The 23748-nt window shown below is 36.3% G+C and overlaps 1 protein-coding gene across 1 annotated transcript in view; it reads right to left on the bottom strand.

Moving 5' to 3' along the window:
* Positions 1-2225: 2225 nt before the first annotated feature.
* The window catches only part of LOC118982820 (transcriptional regulator ATRX-like), a gene marked incomplete at its 3' end in the record, with an annotated part of 144896 nt that continues 123373 nt past the window's right edge, over positions 2226-23748 (bottom strand). The window contains exons 21-28 of the mRNA XM_037039990.1: positions 20575-20712; positions 19095-19270; positions 17681-17798; positions 14014-14144; positions 11845-11933; positions 11546-11718; positions 7620-7773; positions 2226-2332 (exon numbers count right to left, since the gene is read on the bottom strand). Coding sequence (XP_036895885.1) covers positions 2226-2332; positions 7620-7773; positions 11546-11718; positions 11845-11933; positions 14014-14144; positions 17681-17798; positions 19095-19270; positions 20575-20712 — 1086 coding nt within the window. The remainder of the gene's footprint in view (positions 2333-7619; positions 7774-11545; positions 11719-11844; positions 11934-14013; positions 14145-17680; positions 17799-19094; positions 19271-20574; positions 20713-23748) is intronic.

Here is a 23748-nt window from a genome sequence, read left to right on the forward strand (position 1 = left end):
ATCAGGAGTGGAACCATAGAAATGGAGATCACATGGAGGGTTAGCAACAGGGAAGTGGGAGGAGGAGAAGGAGGAGAAGGGGGAGAAGGTACAGAGAATAAGTAGCACAGATGGTAGGTAGAAAATAGATAGGGGGGAGGGCAAGAATAATATGGGAAATATAGAATCTAAAGAACTTGTGACACATGGACATAAACACAAGGGCGGGGAAAGGGGGAGTGAGTGTGCAGGGTGAAGGGGAATGAAGGGGGGAATAGGACAACTACAATGGCATAATCAATAAAATATATATTTTTAAAAGAAAATAATAAAGCACATCCAAATTGCATAGGGAGAAGTAAAACTCATTATTTGTAGATGACAGGATACTTTATTATATAGAGAACCCTAATAATTCCATTAAAACTGACAAATTAATTGACTAAAATAGAAGGATACAAAAGTAATATTCAGAAATCCACTGAATTTCATTCATCAATAGTGAAGGAGAGATAAGAATGAGATATTAAGATAATGATCCCGCCCTGGCCAGGGGCTCAGGTGGACAGAGCATTATCCCAATATGTTCAAAGTTGCAGGTTGGATTCCTGGTAAGGGCACATACAAGAAGCAACCAATGAGTGCATAAAGAAGTAGAATGACAAATTGTTGTCTCTCTTTTTCTCACACTACCCTTTCTCTGTCTCTCACTAAAAAACATTAATTTTTAAAAAGAGAATAATGCAATTTACATTTGAATAAAAATTACATAAATAACTAGGAATAAATTTAATCATAGAGGTAAAAAGGCCTGCATTTGCAAAACTATAAGGCAGTGAATCATATATACCATGCTCATGAATAGGAAGAAGTGACATTGTTAAAATGCCCATACTACCCTAAGCAATCTACACATTCTGTGCAATTCCTCTCAAAACACCAATGAGATTTTTCATAAGATTAGATCAAATAATCCTAAAAATGCATATGGCACCATAAAAGATCACAAACAGCCAAAGCAATCTTGAAAAAGAACAATATTGGAGGTATTATGCTACCTGATATCAAAGTGTACTACGAGACTACAGTAATCAACACCAGAGTCCTGGCATAAAAACAGGCACATAGATAGATGAAACAGATAGAGCTCAGAAATAAACTCATGTCTATATGGTCAATTAAAATATGATGAAGGAGGTAAGAATATAAAATGGCCTAAAGATAGTCTCTTCAATAAATGCTGTTGGGAAAACTGAACAGATACATGGAAAAAAGTGAAACTAGACCGGTTTTTTAAACCATATACAAGAATTAACTCAGAATGGATTAAGAAATTAAATGTAAATAGTGAAAACTATATAATTCTTTAGAGAATATACAGGGGTTAATCTTCATGAACTTGCATTTCACTATGGTTTGTTAGATAGGACACAAAAGCACAAGAAACAAAAAAGAGATAATTGGACTTCATCAAAATGAAAAACTTCTGTGTTTCAAAGGACATTATCAAGAAAGTGAAAAGACAACACACAGAATGAGATATTTACAAATCATATATATGGCAAGACACTGGTCAGATGCAGAAAATGACCAAAACTAATAATAACCTATAACAGATAAAAAAGACAAATAATCTTATTCAAAAACTGACAAAGGACCTGAATAAGTATCTTTTCGAAAGAAGATATACAAACGGCAAACAATCACGGGAAACGATGATAAGCATTATTAGTCATTAAGGAAATACAAATCAAAATCACAATGAAATACCAATAGGATCACTATAATAAAAAAGGGGGGAGGAAGCAAGATCCAGAACAAGTCAATCTAAAGAATCAGAAAGTATATTAGTGACTGCTTAGGTATGGAAGGAGTGGAAGGGGAGGCAGAAGAGTCACAGCTTAAAGGTGCAGGGTTTCTTCGGTGGTGATTAAAATTTTAACAAATTGACTGTGGCAATAGTTGCACAACTCTGTAAATAATAAAAACCATTGTATTGTACATTTTAAATGGTTCAATTATATTTTCTGTGAATTACATTTTAATAGAGCATTTAAATTTATGCTAAAATTGCAACAACAAAGACCATAATTATATCAATAAGGATAAAAATAAAGTGGAAAAAAACATGAAGATATTAGGGTTGCACATCTGGGTAGTATTTTTTCTTTTATTGTTAAGATGTTTATACAAGATATATAAATGAATGTCTTAAAACTTATAATACAGAAATGTTTGTAACTCACCTTTATAAATAAGAGGTTTATCTTTATCTTCCGTCTTCTCCCTACTAGCCAATTCAAGAAAATCTTCAATCAAGTCCAGAGATATGAGAGACTGGCTGAAAACAAGTCTAAAAAAACAAATGAGTATTCTTAGATTAGAAGATTTATATAGTAATCACTTCTTCCCAAACTGATACAAGAATTTGACACAATATTAATGAAAACCCTAAAAGGGGTGTTTTTTTTGGTAGAAATTAACAAGCTGATTTTAAAGTATGTATAGGAATGCCAAGCATAGAGAGTAACCAAAACAAATTTGAAGGAGAAAACGTGGAGATATAACTACAGGATTTCAACACGTCCAAAGCTGGAGTAATGAAGACAGTGTAGTACTGATGCAGAGACAAGCACAAGTCAATGGAACAAGTACAAAGTGTCCACGTAGAGAGCCACATAGTGCAGTTCATTGGTTTTTCGACAAAGAGGTAAAGGCAATTCCATGCTCTTAGCAAAATTGAACATCCATATTCAAATAAATGAACTTTGGCCTAAACCTCATACTTTTTATAAAAATGAACTCAAATGGAACATACATCTAAATGTAAAATATAAAACTACAGAATGTTTACAAAAACACAGAATAGAATCTTCATAACTTGAGGTTAGACAATTCTTAGACATGACACCAAAACTATAATCTATAAAGTAAAAGGTGATAAACTGGACTTCACCAAAATCAAGAACTTTTACTCTGCAAAACACACAGCTTACAGAATATGAGGAAAAAAGTCTTCTCACTAAAAGTATCCGAGTAATTTTAGACTGTACGCGTTCTAAATACTTTGCCATTCTATTTCAAATGTGTCTGTGGATTCTCGACTCTCTATCCCCAGTGGTTCTTTAACTCCTTTTTAACCATGAAAACTATTTGTTCACATAATGTCTTATGTAAGGTTAAAATAAAAAATAACATAAAAGCAAGGTGTTTTAGGCTTTGAAGGAGGAGAAAAGGTATGAATGGCTCCTCACCCTCTGCTCTAGGTCATCAACTTACAAAGCTCTAACAAACACTTTGCAAACCGATGCTCTGATCTACCCAGTTGATGAGAAGTGGACATAATTACATACCTGGAAGTGAATAAAAAATTCTAGAAAGAATGTAAGAGAATTTGTTCTCTCCCTTATATATGCAAACAAAGTAGGTCTGTATACAAGGAAATAGGCACCTGTGGCAAGCATGTTTTTTTCCCCCTTTGGTTCTGAAAGCTGTAATGTAGAACAGAGAGGTGCTATGACTCCAAAAGATCTTTCACTTTCACTACTAGATGTCTTCAGCTTCAGTAGACCTAAAACAACTTGAACTGTGAAACAGCTATTGGGAGTTAACAACACATGGATTGACTACTGCATGGCTTACCCAACTCTGCACTGTGGGAGTCTAGTGCCTACCAGCTGCTATTCCTGAAGTACTGGGAGATACATGAATGTACTCCTGGTGCTCAGTGTTAATGATCAGGGCTACACCTTGTCTCATCCTTCAGTAGACTGGTAATCTTTCCCAGAATCAAAAAATGTATTGAGTCAATGCTCCCTGAACTACAAATTAAGTTTTTAAACACTTCATATAATTGGGAAACTTAAATTCTTAGAAACACTAATTATTTAATGGGAATTACTCTGAATTTTGGGCTACTATTTGGGGAAACAATTGACTTGAGTCAGTATTAAGGTTGGTTCTGAGAACCACTGAACTAAGGCAAGTCTCACTATGAAAAAGGTAGTGTTATTAAGACCAAGTGCCTATAAACTAATGGTTAATATATGTAAACCTTTTGTAGTTGCAGATAACACGAAGAACTACTGTTATGATTAGTAATAATTTTTCTACTTATGTAAACTATTTTGGCTTTATTTATTAAATGACCCATGTGAAAATATAAAGACAATGCTCATCAAATTCACACATATCAAAAATCTGGAGATAAAGATTAAATCAGATTTAACATTTAAATGAAATAAAAATTAATCAGAAGGGCTCAGCTGAAATCAGTGGTGTACTAGAGTTGGCTCTTAAATAGCTTGAAAGAAGAAAGTAGATTGTTAACATCTCTCTTCACCTCTGACATCACGTTGGGAAGTTGAATTGGCCATGGTTGGAGCATTTATACCGTAGAAATCAGTAAATGTTACAAATTAGACTTTCCTTTCTTGTATCTCTTTATCTAATATATATATATATATATATATATATTCATTTATTCATTTGAAGAGCCAGCTGTTAACCATTTATCAATATATCACTAGCTAAAATCACTGAAATTTATTTATTTCTCACCCTGTGGAGATACCAAGTTTTTACAGGGTGTGGCAAAAGGTTATAGTTGTGAGTATGCTCAACACAGACTTTATTCCTCTATTATTATTTATTAATTATTGTATCATTTTCTTTTTTTAAAGATTGTATTTATTTAGCTTTAGAGAGGAGAAGAGAGGGAGAAAGAGGGAGGGACACATCAATGTGCAATTGCCTCTTGCAAACTCCCTACTGGGGACCTGGCTGGCAACCCAGGCATGTACCCTGACTGGGAATCAAACCAGAGACCCTTGGCCCTTTGGTTCACAGAACAGCACTCAATCCACTGAGCTCCACCAGCCAGGGCTAATTATTGTATTATTTTCTATACAAAAAAATTGTATCTCTATCTTGCCGTACCCCCCAAGTATTTGGATCAAAAGATAAAACTTCACAAACACAAAATAGGGGAATCTGATTTAATAGCACTTTTTTAAAAAAGTATCTTTGTGGACCACAGATTTCAACATCAATCAACAGTGTTATTTAGAGGTTGTAACAGGGATCAAAACAGGTATCTCCAAGATGTGCTACTTTGACATGTGGATTATTTTGAGGTGAAGGTAATTGAGACCCTGAAAGTTCGAAGAGAAACTGTTATCAGAAATAACTTTTTTACTAAACACTGTTCTTATCCTGCAAATTTTCATCTTCCCTTCTGAATCCTCAGGGCATTTTACCATATAGCTTAAGCTCAGAATATCACAGATAGCTCACATCATCTTCCTGTCTCTGAACCTCTCTTATATGTGTAATCTCTCATACTGTGATATATGTGGGGTTCCCATATGTACATATGTGATTAAATTTGGTTATTTTCTCTGAATCTGTCTCATGTTGATTTTCTTATTAGACCAGGTAAAAGAACCTAGAAGGGTAGAGTAAAATTTCTTCCTTCCCCCAAATTGGAAAACCGCTCTATATGATTCTTTGAAGGGGTGTATAGAGTCCAGAATTAACAAGAGCCAGCATTACTAAAAGCTCTGTGTTAATAAAATCTCAGCTGGAGTGTTTTGTTTACCGCAATGACATTTTGAGATGGGTATTAAAATCTGAAGTATATTCAAGACCATGTGGTCAGGACTGAAATCATACCACACAAAAATCAATGAACTGAGAGGAGAAGCTAAAAATGAGAAGAGTGATAGACCTACTCTTTAAAGATAAAACAAATGAAATAGAAGTAGTGATGTTTGCAACCTACTTTAAAAGGCATCAGGAAAACAAGATCGATGGATGCATAAATAGATATGAAATAAAGAAAATATAGTCAATATAGAATACAGTATTGATTCTAGGTGACAGGTATATAGGTATTCACTATAAAAGTATTTCCATTTTTCATTGTTTGAAACTTTTCATAATGAAATGTTAGATAAGGAATAGTGGTAATCACAATTCTAGAAATACCTAGTTTTATACTCTTAACACTTAATAACATCCATCAGTTGGGTTTTTAACTAAAATGATCATTAGTAACAGCGTAAAAAAAGCAGGAGATATATTCTATTTTAGACCAGAATGGAAACAGCTATAGAAATAGTGTACAAAGTAAAAGACACATTTTCTAACCACCTGAAGAATTCAACTACAGGTATCCTTATGAGATGGCAACTCTTCTATCATAGGAGAGGTAGGAAAATATATGATTAATATGGTAGACAGAGTCTTGCATTGGTTAGGAAACTAAAAGACCTCAAAATCTCTTCTACACTCTTGAAGTTCTTATATGGTACCCAAATAAAAAAATAATTTTAAACTATAGAAGTTGACAGTAGAAAAAAGCATGAGCATGTCTACAGCAACAATCTCTCCTTACCTTTCAGAAACTCCGAACTCAAATATCTACTTTCTCCTTCACATCTCTCCTGGATATCTAACAGGCTACTCAAACATAACATATCCAGAGCATGACTGGATACGCTATCTCTCCAGTATGCTTAGTATGTTAAAGCTTAGTATGCTTTACTATCTGTAGTGAACTTAACTGTTCCCTAATATTGTCCATGTTAAGTAAATAACACTATCATCTACCAGCCAATTAGGCTAGAAGCCTGGGAGTCATCTTTGACTAATGCCAAAGATGACCGATTTTTTAGCCTTACGTTAAATTGTTGTTAAAAGCATACAGATATATTTTTAAATATTTTGTGATGCCCTGGCTGATGTAGCTCAGTGGATTGAGTGCGGGCCTGCGACTCAGACGATCGCGGTTCGATTCTCAGTCAGGGCACATGCCTGGGTTGCAGGCCAGTTCCCTGCAGGCCAACTCCCAGCAGGGGACGCATGAAAGGCAACCATACATTGATGTTTCTCTCCCTCTCTCCTTCCCTTCCCCTCTAAAGATAGATAAATAAAATCTTAAAAAAAATAAAAATAAAAAAAGAAAAGCTACTCCTCTTTCAATCCACTTCCAGAATCATTCTTTTAAAAAAATATTTTGTGATAAGATGTTGGGACATTATAACAATAATGTCCCAACAAACAATAAGCCTGGTTCAACATTATAAAAGTATACTGTTAACTACTAATTTAAAGTATGGGACTGGAGGCTGGGGAATGCAGGGAAGAAAATGGGGGCACAAATCTGTAAGTGAAACAAACAGGAACAGAAAACAAGGGAGAGATGATAAAGAGAATAGCCAGTGAGGTGAAATAAAATAAAGTCTGAGAGATGTCCACTAGATTTGGAGATTACAAGGTAATTAAGGGACCTGAGGTGGGAAAAAGCTCAGGAAAGTGAAAGAGTAAAAGCTGGGCTCCATGGATTGAAAAATGAGTTTGAAGATGGTAAAACATTGATATCAACTACAGGCTTGGCTCAAGGAAAGAAATCCAGGGTGCAATAGCCAGCAGGAACAAAACAGCACTAAAGAAATAACCAGAATATGCACTTAGAACCAGTGGCTAACAAGGAAGATAGTTGTCTATCACTACACTAACCAAAGTAATGACATCTTCAGAAAGAAAGAAAAGAAAACATATTTCTTCAAATAAATTGTTTATATAATAGAAGAGTTATCAAAAAGTTCATTTGTATAATAAAATAGGAAAGAACTTACACTTTATCCCCAATTTCCTCTGCCATTCGAAGAATTTCAAAGAGAAGTACCATTTTGCCAGAATGCTCTAAAATCTCAGCATCAGCATCTGTAACAAAATCTTTGTACCAGTCTGGAGCTGGACTGCTTGGATTAGAAGAGGAAGTAGCTTTACCTAAATAAAATAAATGAAACATAAATAAGTAGGTAAATAAGGAAGGAAACTAAAAGACCCCAAGAGGAGGATTAAGAAAGAGACCAAGAGAGATAGGTATAGACCAACCTAAGGAGAGAGTGAGAAAGACACTAGATAGGGATTTGGGGGATGAGAGTAAAACACAGGGATGCACATGCACGCCCCTGCCCACAGAGAAAAAAAGGTCCCCACAGGAGAGAGAGAGAGGGAGAGAGGGGGGGAGGGAGGGAGGGAGGGAGGGAGGGAGGGAGGAAGGGGGAGGGAGGGAGAGTGAGTGAGTGAGAGAGAGAGAGAGAGAGAGAGAGAATGAGCACGCCCTCTCTATATTGTCAGAGAAAGGCTTTAGGTAGGGGGCAGAGAAATACAGAGATTCTGAGAGGCAGAGTCCCCCAGACCTGAGACATAATAACCCCCAAAACACAGATACTAGGACAGAAAGATCCAAAGAGAGATGTAGAAAAATGAAGGAAAGGAAAAAAGAGAGGGGAGGCTGGCTGACGGAGGCATCAAGAGAGAAAAGATCTCAGGGGCATGGGCAGGAAACACTGCAGTGTGCTTCTAGAGTTCTGGAAAACTAAAACAAATACTGATCCCAGAATCACCATATCATATTAAATGTTTTTATTATTTTCACCAAACTTTGATTATATAAAAGGTGGAAGAAGAAAATGAAAAAAATAATGTTATAGATCTAAACATAAACAAGTCAATTCAAAAGGAGAAATGTACAGGTTTAGCCTATTTTTGTACCTTCTCTCAGTTGCTTTTTAATTTGAATTACTTTATATTTTTATGAAAAAGTATTTTACATCTCCGGAGATGTATACAGAATATAATGAACAGCTGTATTTCCACATCCCACTTTTACTGAATTTAAAGACTTGTTAAATCTGCTTCTGATGCACTTGGAAGCCTAATATGTGACGTTTACCCAACCACTTTTGTCTTCCTCTCCGTTCCTCTGGAGAGGTAACTAAAACCTTAAATTATATATTTATTATTTCTGTGTACATTTTTATATTGTCACTGTATGTGTATCTCTAAGCTGTACATTATCTTTTATGGTTTTAAATTACAGCAGGTCCTCAAATAATATTCTTTTGTTCAAAGCTGTTTTGGTATAACATTAGTGAGATACCACAGGAACTCAGTGCTTGTTAACACCAATTAGCCTATGGTAAAACTGGCTTCATTATACATGGTTATGCTTGAAGTTGCAAAACCACTGACAATGTTAAGTGAGGACTTACTATATCATACAGTTTTACCATTCTGCAACTTATTAACTCAATATAGCTTTTCATTTTTCAAAGTAAGACCTATTCAATCATTCTATCATGTAGCACTCTACTACATAAATATACTGCCATTTGTTAATTCTCCTGTTCCCAGACATTTAGGTTCTTTCTAATTTTCGGCTACTGGAAATAACTGCAATGAACATTCAATGCTGTTACATTTTTTAGAATGTTCTCTGCTTCATCTAAGTTTTAAATTGCCCAGCATAAAGTTATTTTTATAATTTTAAAAGTATCGCTTTAAAAATGCTTACTTCATAGTCTCTATAAAATAATTCTGTTATCTATGGTTCTTGAAAATTGAATCCTACTGTTTCTTTTATGTGTTAACTTTCTTCAAGTTGACTGCTAACTTACTTTGTTGCTATCTTTGCCTAAGGTTAATTGTTTCCTCAAACATACAGGGTCTGGTGCAAATAACACTTTTTTTTAATCACAAAATCATAACCATGTAATTCTGTGACATAACAATAGCACACTCAAGCATGCCATATGACATTTTCGGTGAAATGTTCAAATTAAACTGCAAATTATTACACCCATATTTTTACCCTACCAACCACACTTAACCAGGCCTTACTTCTGCCAGACCCTGTATTGTATTTTTTTAATCGTCATTTCACTCTCAGTGTAGCTGTAATACTGGAGAATCCTATGTAGCTCAGGTTGAGGTCATTCATCTCCATAGTGATCTTGCATCTGTTTCCGCCAAGCACTCCCGGGGATTACCAATCCAGAATTACTTTTGAGGTCAGTATTTTAGCCTGAGATTTTCAGACTATGTGAGTAATGCAACTTCAAACCATAAACTATGTGAGGGCCAGCCCATGATTACGAGTCCAAGGAAACTATTATTCCCAAGCCAGAGCCCAGGGCTAAAACACAAGCTGTCTTGTCTTTTCCCTGAATTGAAGAGCAATTTTTTCTATCTTCTTCCATGAAATATGTACCCTTCCAAGAGATTCAGCTTTAATCTGGGTTCTAAGAACTCTCCATCTTTTAAGTGGTTCAAGGTCTAGTATCCTATCCCTGGTAGGTAACAATGAAAATTGCTAGTCTCAAGACTACCATATCCCCATCATACACCTTACTGAGTTAACTATTTATCAGCTCCCTCTTTGTATCTGGGTCCTAGTGATTTTCATCACATTTAGAAAGCCGATTAAGCATTTATACTGAAACCACAAAGAACTACTGCCTAAACATTTCACACATTGGCAAGATTCCATACCTACCCTTTTATGTATTTTATTTTCTTCTCCTCTCTGCCCAGTGAAGTTCTGTTTATGCTTTATTATCCTTAAAGATAGTAAACTAAAATTTCATCTTACAAAAGCCTCCTTTTAAGGTTGGCCCTTGGCTGTTGTCTGGGAACCTGAATGGTAAACAGTTCCCCATAGTGACATAAAACTTTCCATGATAAGAGGGGCACACTGTACCTAGACTGTCTGTACAAACAGTATACTTTATTTTGAAGACATGTTTTCTCTCACTCATGATACAGAGGAAACCTAAAGTAGATGAGAATTACAAAGTAAAAAGACTAAACCACTAAAAATAGTTGCACTATATGAAATTAATTAGAATAATACTCGATTCCCTGAAATTCTAGTTATTTATGTATTGTTAAGAGAATAACTATTGTGGCTTTGAGATTGAATGTATGTTGGTCTGAATTCCACCAAGGCTGATCAAGAAGTAAGTTAGCGCCCTGGCTGGTATAGCTCAGTGGATTGAGCTCCGGCCAGCGAACCACACGATCTCAGTTCGATTCCCAGTCAGGGCACATGCCTGGGTTGCGGGCCAGTTCTCCACAGGGGATGCACGAGGGGCAACCATACATTGATGTTTCTCTCCCTCTCTCCTTCCCTTCCCCTCTAAAGATAAATAAATAAAATATTTAAAAAAAGAATTAAGCTAGCTAACACATGAAATAAAATACAGAGTTTACATGTAAATAAACATTACTTTTTCCTTTTTATCTTTCTCTGAAAACACCAGAGAGCACAAATGCTTGCTTAAAATTAAACAGCCACCAGGCCTTTATTATTATCATGTGTACCTGATTATCTTACATGCTTTCCAATTTAGGAAAGATATTCCTTTGAGCCAAGCAGAGAAAAATTTTTTTAAGATTTTATTTATTTTTAGAAAGAAGGGAAAGGAGGGAGAAAGAGGGGAAGAGAAACATGATGTGAGGAGAAACATCAATTGGTTACCTCTCATGCACCCCCACTGGGGACCTGGCCTGCAACCCAGGCATGTGCCCTGACTGGGAATCGAACTGGCAACCGACCTTTCAGTTCACAGGCTAACCTCACAGGCCAGCACTCAACCCACTTAACCACACCAGCCAGGGTGAGAGAGAATAATTAATAATTGAAAATGTAATGACATGATAGTTATATTCCTGAATAATGTTCCATGAGAAAGACAACATTCATTACACTTACTTTCTTCCGTCTTTAAAGAAACTGAGGGATTGTTTCCTGTTTCATCCACGTTTCCTTCACCGCCTCCTCGAGATCTTGAATTCCAGACTTTAATAACTTCAACATCATTGTCACTACCACTTCCACTTGAGCTACTATCTTTTTTCCCTTTTTTCCCCTTTGTTTTCTTCTTTCTAAAATAAAGAACAAATTCAAAGTATTAGAAGAGCATTGTAAAGATACACATGCCAATTTTCAGGAAAATCAGCAAGTAGGGAGTTTTAATGTGTCAACACAGGGCACAAAAACATTCCACTTACTTTGTGTAATCATCAGAGCTCAAAGTCATGGATGTTTCGTCAGAATCTGAAGCTATAAATTCATCCATACTGTCTTCATCAAAATATCCCTAGAGAAAAAAGTGATGAACGTTTTAATAGTTTATTTCAACTTACATTAGAAATTATAATGATACTTGTTTATTTCTTAAAAGTAAGTTATTTGCCATGAGACAGAGCAGAGCGGAGGAACTCTCACTAGAATAACAAACGTAACAAAACAAATATGACTACTACTGTATTCTGCTGGGTATAATGAGAACCCCCATTTTTGGCCCAAACTTTCAGGGAAGAAATCTTCTGTTTTAATTTTTTTTAATATATTTTATTGATTATACCATTACAGTTGTTCTATTCCCCCCCTTCAATCCCCTCCCCCCACACCCTCCCTCCCCCACCATTCTCCCCCCCTTAGTTTATAACCACGTGTCTCAAGTTCTTTGGATTCTATATTTCCCCCACTATTCTCATCCTCCCCCCTATCTANTTTGGGACTCTCTGAGCTTCCTGGATTTCCTGGAAGTCTATTTCCTTTGCCAGACTGGGGAAGTTCTCCTTTATTATTTGTTCAAATACGTTTTCCACTCGTGGCTGTTTCTTTCCCCCTTCTGGTACCCCTATAATTCGGATGTTGGAACGTTTAAAGATGTCCTGGAGGTTCCTAAGCCTCTCCTCATTTTTTTGAATTCTCATTTCTTCATTCCTTTCTGGTGGGATGTTTTGTTCTTCCTTCTGGTCCATTCCATTGATTTGTGTCCCCGTTTCCTTTCCATCACTATTGGTTTCCTGTGCATCTCCCTTCATTTCAATCAGTCCAGCCCTCACACGTTCCTCTAATTTGTAACTTTGTTCCTCTAATTTGTGACTATAATCAACCAGTTCTGTGAGCATCCTGATAAACAGTGTCTTGAATTGTGCTTCTGAGAGGCTGGCAATTTCTCGGTCGCTTAGAGTTATTGGCTCTGGGACTTTGAGTTTTTCTTGTGCCATCTTTCGGGTTGTTCGTGCCTGTTCCATAGCAGGATCAGAGCCCTAAAGTGTTCACTAGAACAGGGCAACTAAGTCGCTGGGTTGTGACCCTGTATGTGGGGGCGGGGTCAAAGAGGGACTATGGCGTCCTGTCCACCGCCTGCCGCCACGGCCCTCACCGGTGCCGCAGTTGCTGCCATCACTGGGCCCACGCATTTCATCCCACTGCATGCGAGTGTGCCACCGCCGTCAGCCCTCGCCCCCTGGGGCCTGCGTGGTCTGTCTCACTGTGCGCGAATGTGCACCCACGGTCAGTGTGCCCCGCACCCCAGCTGGTTCCCGTCTGCCTGTGCGCCTGGGTCGGGGGCCCTGTCCTGCCCGACCCTGCTCGCTGCTGGCTCCGCCCCTCTTACCGTCCCCGTTGAAGGGTTACATGTAGTCGGACTTCCGTATAATTCAATTTTCTGTCCTTTGGTTGTGTCTTTGTTTCTCCAAACCGTTGTTGTATTCAAACTTGGTTGTGGGAGAAGGCACAGTGTTTCCACCTATGCCTCCATCTTGGCAGAAGTCCTCTTCTGTTTTAATTTTTAATTCAATTATTTATTTATTTATTTATTTATTTATTTATTTATAGCTACTTGGTTTTTGTACTATAAAGGGCATTATTTTGTGTACAGATATCGTTATTGTTTTCTAGAGTTACACTTTTAACACATACGCATATATTAAAAAATTAAAAACATTTACATAGATACTGAATTAGTACTACCCATGTATAATGCACATCCTTGTTTTGCCCTCAAAAAATTTGGGCATAAACACTGTGCATTATACATGGCAAAATATGATAAATGTGAGGTCTTAGAGTGATGATAAAAAAGAAAAAGTACACAACTTAAGAAAATCCTATTAAAGTCTGTTGTTTAGTTACCAGTATTCACACAATGTTCATTTCTTAGGTTTGATCATTTTACTGTGGTTATGAAAGATGTAAAGATTAACATTTAGCACTCATTCCATAATCATAACACATTCAAACATACAGAAATTAATTGGAAATAAAATGGGCTGAATTACTATACCACAAAGCAAAAGAAAATTCAAATATACATTAAGTTTACATAGATCAACTTTTTTTCTAAAATTATTCTGCTTCCAACAGAGACCCTTTACTTGATTTACCTTATTTTCTTTACTAATGTAGTCCAACTGCAAACACCAGGGATGAGTCCAGATCCTACTTAACATCTGAAAGTCTTGGAAAAGTTTTGCACCTGCCTTTCCTCTTCCACCTTCACTGCTATTACCTACACCTGATCAAACAAAAAACAGTTAATGTTAAGACATCAGAATTCTATATTTCAACCAAGGTGTTTCTAAAAATAGGGGTTTTAACTTAATCTGAGTCATGAACTCCTTTGGCAGTAATACATCATGTACACAGAATAAAGGACAAATACCACATGATTAACTCAGTAGATGCAAAAAAAAAGTATTTGATATGATACAACATCCACTTGTGATTAACACACTCAATAAAATGGATATAAAAGGAAAGTACCTCAAGATAGTAAAGGACATATATATGACACTTCCTCAGCTAATATACGCAGCATTCCACTGTGTATATGTTTCTGTGTACACATCACACACACATCACATTCTGTTCATCTATTCAACTACTGACAGACAGTTAGGTTTCTTTGACCTTCTTTTTGGCTATTATGAATAATGCTGCTATGTAAACCTGAGTGTGCAAGTATCTGTCTGAATTCCTGCTTTCAATTATTTTGGGTATATATCCAGATATGGAATTCGCTGGATCATACGGTGAATCTATGCTCAACTTGGAGCAACTGCCACGCTACTTCATCCACAGCAGCTTCACCATTTTACATTCCCACTGAGCAATGCACCAGGGTTCTAATTTTTCCACATCCATGCCAATACCTGTTGTTTTACTCTTTCTTAATAAAAATTTATACTGTTGTTCAATTACAGTTGTCCCTAATTTTCCCCCATTGCTCTCCCCTGCCCTTCTCACCCTGGCTTCCCATATCCAATCCTCCCCACCACTGTCCTTATCCATAGGTCCTTTATACTCATTCCTTCTTTTTCTTTTTTTAAAATTAATTATTTATTTATTTATCTTTAGAGGGGAAGGAGAGAGGGAGAGAGAGACATCAGTGTGTGGTTGCCTTTCGTGCGTCCCCTGCTGGGAGTTGGCCTGCAGGGAACTGGCCTGCAACCCAGGCATGTGCCCTGACTGGGAATCGAACTGTGATCCTCTGGTTCACAGGCCTGTGCTCAATCCACTGAGCTACACCAGCCAGGTTCTTTTTCTTTTATAGTAGTTATCCTATCAGGTGTGATATGTATCTCATGGTCTTGAATTGTCTTTTCCTAATAACTAGTGAGGATGTAGAGCATCTTATTGGACATTCATATATCTTCTTTAGAAATATGTGTACTGAAGTCCTTTGCCCATTTTTTCATTGGATTGCTTGGGATTTTTGTTGTTGAGCTGCAGGAGTTATTTACATATCCTGGATATTAATCCCTTATCAGATACATGATTTGCAAATATTTTCTCCCATTCAGTGAATTGTGATTTCATGATTTTAAAGCATGCTCCATTTTTGCATGCTTTAAAATAATGCATAGATTTTCACTTCCTTGAAATTCATTAAAAGTCATTCCCTTAGACATTAATTCTGTAAATAATACAAATTATCACTACTGAAATTAACACCAAACTTTTGCCAGTATTAAAAAGCAAAATTTAAGTGAACTTCTTAAAACTAAGTAGAGTCTAAAAAGAGTCAACTATAGAAACAAAAGATTTTTTAGAATATATAACAGATAAAACACCAAACATTTTAAATCCAAGTGAGACAGGTGAGGACCATTTCGGGACTAATACTATAATGGTTTGTAGTGAGAATATAACTTATTTGACCCTTTATGGAGTTTTCCCAAAGGGGCTATTAATTCAGGTTATTATACTTGAAGGAAATAAAACATCATATTTAGTCAGGGGGAAGCCCCAGACCTTTTCTTAACTGAAAGATTTATGGCACCAAATCACAACTTAAAAATTGTATCTTCAAAGCTTTGGTAATTAGTGCTTTAGATATTTATTTCCATCAATTAAAGTCACAAAGAATTGGGCCACCTTAATCCTTAAATACTGCATTGCTTTCAAAAAAGTACACTTTAACATCTATGTAAGACCTATTAACATTTTGCTATTGGTTATTGAAGAACACTGATTCTCTAATATTTGAAAATAAGATACCTAGCACTTTCCCTAAAAACTTTTTTTTAATATTTTATTTATTTATCTTTAGAGGGGAAGGGAAGGAGAGAGGGAGAGAAACATCAATGTATGGTTGCCTTTCATGCGTCCCCTGCTGGGAGTTGACCTGCAGGGAACTGGCCTGCAACCCAGGCATGTGCCCTGACTGGGAATCGAACCGCGATACTCTGGTTCGCAGGTCCGCGCTCAATCCACTGAGCTACACCCTAAAAACTTTTTTAATGGAAAATGTATTAAATTAAATGATCAAATTTAGCACCCTTTATTATTCAGAGGTCAATGAAAGGGAGGTCTGAACATCCCTCTTTCTTAAACTACAAAGTAACTGTCTCATTAGGATGTCTATATTTGGTTACTTAATTATGTCTATAATTATTGTCATTCAAAACAGGATGGTATAATAAATCTTACAGTTTCTGACTGACATACAAATAAAAACACATTCTTTATTAGAAGTTATTTTCTTCTAAAGTCAACAAGAAAATTCTATTTTTGTAATATAGCAAAAAAGCAGTTCTATAAAATACTAACATTCAAATCCTATTTTTCCCCAAAGCAAAGAAGTTGTCCTCTGTAAAATATACTACTGTTACAAAGAGCATCACTTTAACTAGTGTTATAATATAAACTACCATTTTAATACGTGTGCACACTTCTACCTTCCATTACTTTTTGATCAATTATTGTATCTACAGTGGCTAAAGGGAACCTTCTAGACTTTATCCTCTAACCCGACACATCACTTGGGGAATGGTATCAGAATCAAGTGACAAACAGGAAATCCCACTCTAAGACAGAGAAGAAATTCTGTTCTGTGAACATTGACAACCTTGAGCACACAGCCAAAGACACACACAGACATACACACACATTTATTGATGATAAAACAATACCTATTCATTGTACTTGCACAAAAACCTATAGAAAATAATAATAAATATATTGAAAGTTCATCATCATGAAACTATCCAGAAAACAGTCTCTGTTAACATTTTGGTGTATTTTAGGCATTTATGTATAATTTTATTATAATATCGGGAGCATCGTATACAATCTGCCTTGTATTTTGCTTTTCCCTTTAACATTCCTCAATTTGAGAACTGAGAAATGATTTCATGGATTTGATTTCTATGTCTTTCATTATTAATGTGGTTGATATTTTTAATACACTGAAATTTTATCTTTTATTAATATACTTATATTTATAATTTCCCTGAAATAAAAGGATAAATGAAGTCTTTATTCATATATATGGTTTTCACCAGTGTATTCCTGAATTTTATTTTGACAACATTAGTGTTTCTTGTGATTCGCAGGCCCGCGCTCAATCCACGGAGCTACACCAGCCAGGGCCAACATTAGTGTTTCTTGATTAGAAATATTGTGTGCTTTTACAAAGCACACCCATTTTATTCAAGTGCAAAACTGATAAAGCACAACTGACATGCTAAAATTACCAAGGTAGCATTCCACAGAAAAAGAACATATTTTTGGAGAAGATAAAAACAATAAAATAAGTGTATTTGTTACCTGTTAAGTGATCTAGGTAGTACTGATAGAGCTTGCACTGAATAGGAGTCATTCTCACAGCTAACACATATTCATGTTTTGGAGGCAAGAACTTTGTTAATGCTGTATAATCTTTCCTCTGTAATTAACAAGAAAGAGAATGCAAGTTAGTTCACCTAATATGACAGGAATCAACTGACCTAGGAATTATCATTACCTGCAACTGAAAGATAGAGATAAACAAATTACCAAACATACAAGAAAACACCTTCTTAAACATATTTACCCTCTTTAATCAAACAATGATCCCTGTCTGACTGCAGTTAATGTAATTCATGACTACACAATATGATGCACTGGTAAACAGATACTGCAACATAGGTTTTAAATTGAAGTGGCCATATTACTAAGTGACTAATTTAGGTTTCCAAATGGTCTCCTCTATATATAATCAAAGGGAAAAGAGAAAAGGTGGGTAGTGGATGTACTAGGCACTGATAGCAAAGAGACTTGCTTTAATCATATAGTGAAACTGATGAATGGAAGTCAGGTGCACTGAGTTGCTCTATGTGTAAGATGTGCCAATGTGCCAGAGGATATAACACAGAACTTCAGGGGGAAGCTTTGCCCAACTGAGAAACCAAGCCACATACCAGCACTCTTAAAACCATAATTATAGAAATAGGAAAGAACACTGATGTGTAAGACACAAATGACTACCTGAAACAGAAAAATCACTGCCTAGGTAGTAGCAGCAAAACAAACCAAGTACTTGCTAGTACCTGTGGCCAACCTGAACAAACAGGATGACTATGCCTTATATGACAGCAGTATATTCAGGTAGAAGTACAGCCTGTCTCATTTGCTCTATGTTTTTGGCTACCATTAGTATTTAGTGTTGGAAGTAAAACTATAGATCTTGAGACCCACTAACTGCTGGCTCACTGTCAACATACTTATCTACTCATTAATAAAGGTTCACTGAAAATGGGTATATAAACAACACTACTAGACAATTCAGGTTTTCGTTTGTACTTGATAATAATAAGACTGTTTCTACAGGATTATGTTACCAATGCCACCTCTTACAGGTCATAACTGCCTATCCTACAACCTTTTTAAGCACAGAAATTTCTTAATCATAATAGTTGTGTTCCATTTACACATTACCTATCTTAAGACTGAGTAATCTGAACACTTACGTATTAAAATATGAAGCCACACACTTGGCAAATGAATTATGTTCTAAACTTATCGATGAAAATTTTTTTAAATAAATGTTTTCTAAACTTTTAAAAACAATGCAAAGAGATTTAACTGTGAAACTACATACTGAAAAAGTAGGAAGAAAACACAAAGTGTAAATTCAGAAAACATTTTTGGATTGCAATATAATGAAGCAACAATATTTTATTACTATGAAATGTATTTGTACCTGAACACATCCAGCTAACATCTCATAGAGAATGTGAGCACGTTTTTTCATTACTCTGACATCTACCATGGTAGAATCTGCACACTGACCATTTTGGATTGGATTAATAAATCGATTCCTGAACTCCTTAATGGATCCAAGCAAATTTTCCTTGATAAAGTTAACCATGCAATGATCTAAGAGAGAAGATAATATTGATTAAAAACAAAAATAGCAAAAAAGGATTCAGGAAAAAATCTCTGATAAGATGCTCATGTCAAAAAAAAAAAGAACAAAGAAATGAATGCCATGGAAAGCATTAGAATTAATCTACAAAAGAGAACACCAAAACAAGTGTAGATTAAACATTGGTTACAAGTCTGATCTAGGACTGGATTACATACCAGGACAAGAAATTCAAATTAAAACCAATAAATTCTAGACATAAATGTTTCAAAAATACATAAGAACTTTTTATTCTAACCCAGTATTCTTTATAATAGATATGAAGTATAAAACAAGTATCATAATTTTAACCATGATTTTTATAGTCAGGAAAAATGGTCTGTGAAAAAAAACAGATACTGAAGTAAAACAATAAAATTATGGAATGAGCTACTATATCAAATTACACATTACTGATTTGGTTCCAGAAGTCCTTAAGAGAATTATCAGTTACCCTATATGAAAAAGACCACAATAAGAAATAGCATTTCTGTAAGTGGGGTAACAGAAAAGAGAAAAACAAGAACAGATAAAAAATAAAGAATATATAGGCTGAAGCGAAATAATAAACAGCATTACAAATAAAAAACAGTTAAATCACTATAAATACACTAAATAAAAGGAAATATAAAAATAACAAAAAGCTCCTATAACAGGCTATAATAGGAAATTTTGATTTGTAATTTGCTGAATAACTCATGTCCCTTGTTCAGTGGCACTAGTGCACAAATTCAAATGAGGAACATTCACAACTCAAATTCCCTGGGTTCACATCATCTGTCCTCCACCTCCACAAACTCTGTCCTGACATGGATTCTACACTGCTCTCCCTGCCTACGTCCACCTTCCTGAAATATTCACACCTGGTATTTCTTTTCTTTTTTTAAAATTTTTATTTAATTCTTATTCAAGTACAGTTTTCTGTCTTATATTCCCAGCCTACCAGTATCTACCCCCAAACTAGATATATTCTGTTACAAAATCTCCTGAACACTCATAAATGCATTTCTGCTTTAAGGCAATCATGAAGACTTCTGATGCTTTCTGACACACTTCAAATTCTATGTATTTGAACACAATGACACACCTCTTAACTGTAGTTTATCATTCTTATTTACAAAGAATTCCACTTGAAATGTAAGGTATTCTTTCACAGCAGGGTAAGCTGGGTTTACACAGATCATGGTCAGAGACTACTCTAAATAGAACACAGGCGTATGGCAAGGTGGCAAAGCCAACATGGTAGTCTACAGCAAAACAGCACATATCAACTCACACTCAATCAGATTATTTTGAAGTGGTGTTCCTGTTAAAATAATCCTCCTCCTTGAGCGAATAGAATTCATAGCTTTTGAAACAGCAGATGCTTCATTTTTTAGAATATGGCCTTCATCACAAACAACAAAGTCAGGGCCTATAAAAATGTAGAGAAAAACAACACTTAATTAATACATATAACAAATGTCAAAATGTAACCAATTTAAGTAAATAAAGTTAATCCTTTTATACTGCTGCTTGTGTGGGAAGATAAACAACATTCTTGTAAGAAGAGTCATATTTTAGCCCTGGTAAGAGTGTCTCAGTCAGTTGGGCATCACTGCGCAAAGCTAAAGGTCTCTGGTTCAACTCCCTCTCACTGCACCTGCCTGGGTTGTAAGTTCATTCCCTGGTAGGGAGCAAATAAGAGGCAACAGATCAATGTTTCTCTCTCACATTGATGTTTCTCTCCTTCTCTGTCCCCTCCCTGCTGTCTAAAAAATAAGTAAATAAATAATTTTTAAAAAATTTTAAGTGAAAATAGTCATATTTTACCTGCTGCTATATTAGCTCCATGAAGCAGAAACTAGTGTTAATTATATCCCAGTGGTACAGTATTAAAGTACTACTGTAGATGTTACTCAAAAATAGACAAGAATAATCACATGGGTGAAAAGATCCTACCAACATATTTGAAGTATTTGAAAAAACAAATATCTTTTATAAATGAAAAAGAGTATCTATTAGATGTACTAGCACTTCAGTACTAGTATATCAAGTAAAAACTACCACCTTAGGATAAGAGAAATGCATATATATACATAAAGACAAATTTCAAGTTACATTCTAAGAAATAATATACAAATCATTATAGATCACACAGTATTTCCCATTTAACTTACGCCAAATAATACTCACTGCTGGGGGGAAATTGAACTGATAAAGACAGCTAAACTGATTGTTACGTTGGTATGAGGGGTGGGGGAGAAGACTTTATAAGTTATAAGAGATATCTCAGTTGAATGACTCTTGTGAAAAATATATATAACTTTATCTTATTAAAATAACACATGTGCCCTGGCTGGTGTAGTTCAGTGGATTGACTGCGGACCTACAAACCAAATGTTCGCCAGTCTGATTCCCAGTCAGGGCACATGCCTGGGTTCTGAGCCAGGTCCCCAGTAGGGGATGCTCGAGAGCCAACCACACACTGATGTTTCTTTCCCTCTCTCTCTCCCTTCCCTGCTCTCTAAAAATAAATAAAATATTTTAAAAAGAAATAAAATAACACATGTATTGTTTGACAAAGTACTCCACATACAAAATTTCCTTGTTGGTTAACATACACTAATATCATTTAAAGACTGATTTGAAATTATAGCAGTTTCCATCTGTTAGGCATAACAGAAAACCCACCTTCCACATGATTTGAAAAGTAACTGCTTCAGTATGATTGATTAAATTATTTAGTATTCAGATACAGCTACACAAGTAGGAAAAATGTGCTTTTAACTGATAGTTTCAGCAGCTAAAATCTGTAGCTAGGTTTGTATTTCTTAAATATTTTATTATGTCATTACAGTTGTCCCATTTCCTCCCCTTCATTCCCCTCCACCCTGCACACCCCCTCCCCCATTCCCCGCCCTTGTGTTTATATCCACGTATCACAAGTTCTTTAGATTCTATATTTCCCATATTATTCTTGCCATCCCCATCTATTCTCTACGTATCGTCTATGCTACTTATTCTCTGTACCTTCTTCCCTTCTCCTCCTCCCACTCCCCTGTTGATAACCCTCCATATGATCTCCATTTCTATGGTTCCACTCCTGATCTAGCTGTCCTTTTAGTTTGCTTTTGTTTTAGGTGTGGTTGTTAATAACTGTGAGTTTGCTGTCCTTTCACTGCTCATATGTTTTATCTTCTTTTTCTTAGATGAGTCCCTTTAACATTTCATATAATAAGGGCTTGGTGATGATGAACTCCTTGAACTTGACCTTCTCTGAGAAGCACTTTATCTGCCCTTCCATTCTAAATGAAAGCTTTGCTGGATAGAGCAATCTTGGATGGAGGTCCTTGGATTTCATGACTTGGAATACTTCTTTCCAGCCCCTTCTTGCCTGTAAGGTCTCTTTTAAAAAAATCTGCTGACAGTCTGATGGGTACTCCTCTGTAGGTGACTGTCCCCTTTATCTCTTGCTGCTTCTAGGATTCTCTCCTTCATTTGAATCTTGGTGAATGTAATTATGATGTGCCTTGGTGTGTTCCTCCTTGGGTCCAACTTCTTTGGGACTCTCTGAGCTTCCTGGACTTCCTGGAAGTCTATTTCCTTTGCCAGACTGGGGAAATTCTCCTTTATTATTTGTTCAAATAAGTGTTCCACGCGTGGCTGTTACTTTTCCCCTTCTGGTACCCCTATAATTTGTATGTTGGAATGTTTAAAGATGTCCTGGAGGTTCCTAAGCCTCTCCTCATTTTTTTTGAATTCTCGTTTCTTCGTTCCTTTCTGGTTGGATGTTTTGTTCTTCCTTCTGGTCCATTCCTTTGATTTGAGTCCCAGTTTCCTTTCCATCACTATTGGTTTCCTGTGCATTTCCCTTGATTTCAATTAGTTTAGCATTCCTTTGTTCCTCTAATTTGTGACTAAAATCAACCAGTTCTGTGAGCATCCTGATCACCAGTTTTGAACTGTGCATCCAATAGGTTGCCTATCTCTCGGTTGCTTAGAAGAATTGGCTCTGGGGCTTTGAGCTGTTCTTCAGAAACCATAATGTTTTGGCCTGTTCGAACCTGTAATGTGAGGGGCGGAGCTTTAGGTGTTCACCAGGGTGGAGCAACCACTGTCGCTGGGTTATGACGCTGTATGTGGGGGCGGGGTCAGAGAGGGGCAATGGCGTTTGTTCTGCTCTCTGATTTCGGTCCCCTCTACTGCTTCCTGCAAGCAAACCAGGCCCCCCTGGTGCCAGCTCCCAGGTGTGTGGGCCTGTGCACCCTCCAGGACCCTGTGGGTCTCTTCAACAAACTGTGAGCCTGGGAGCTTCTCCCAGCACCTCAATCCTGAAAGATTTTCCAATTGGTGCTTTTAGGCTTTAATTCCCGTCGCTGGAGCCCTAGCCTGCGTGGTCTGTATCACAGCTCGCTCCTCTGCCTGGTTTATCTGCACACAAATGTGTGACTGAAGTCAGCCAGCCGCC

This window comes from Sturnira hondurensis, unplaced genomic scaffold, assembly GCF_014824575.4.
Source record: "Sturnira hondurensis isolate 20B ecotype Veracruz unplaced genomic scaffold, ASM1482457v3 Scaffold0002270, whole genome shotgun sequence".
In the NCBI taxonomy this organism is placed as follows: domain Eukaryota; kingdom Metazoa; phylum Chordata; class Mammalia; order Chiroptera; family Phyllostomidae; genus Sturnira; species Sturnira hondurensis.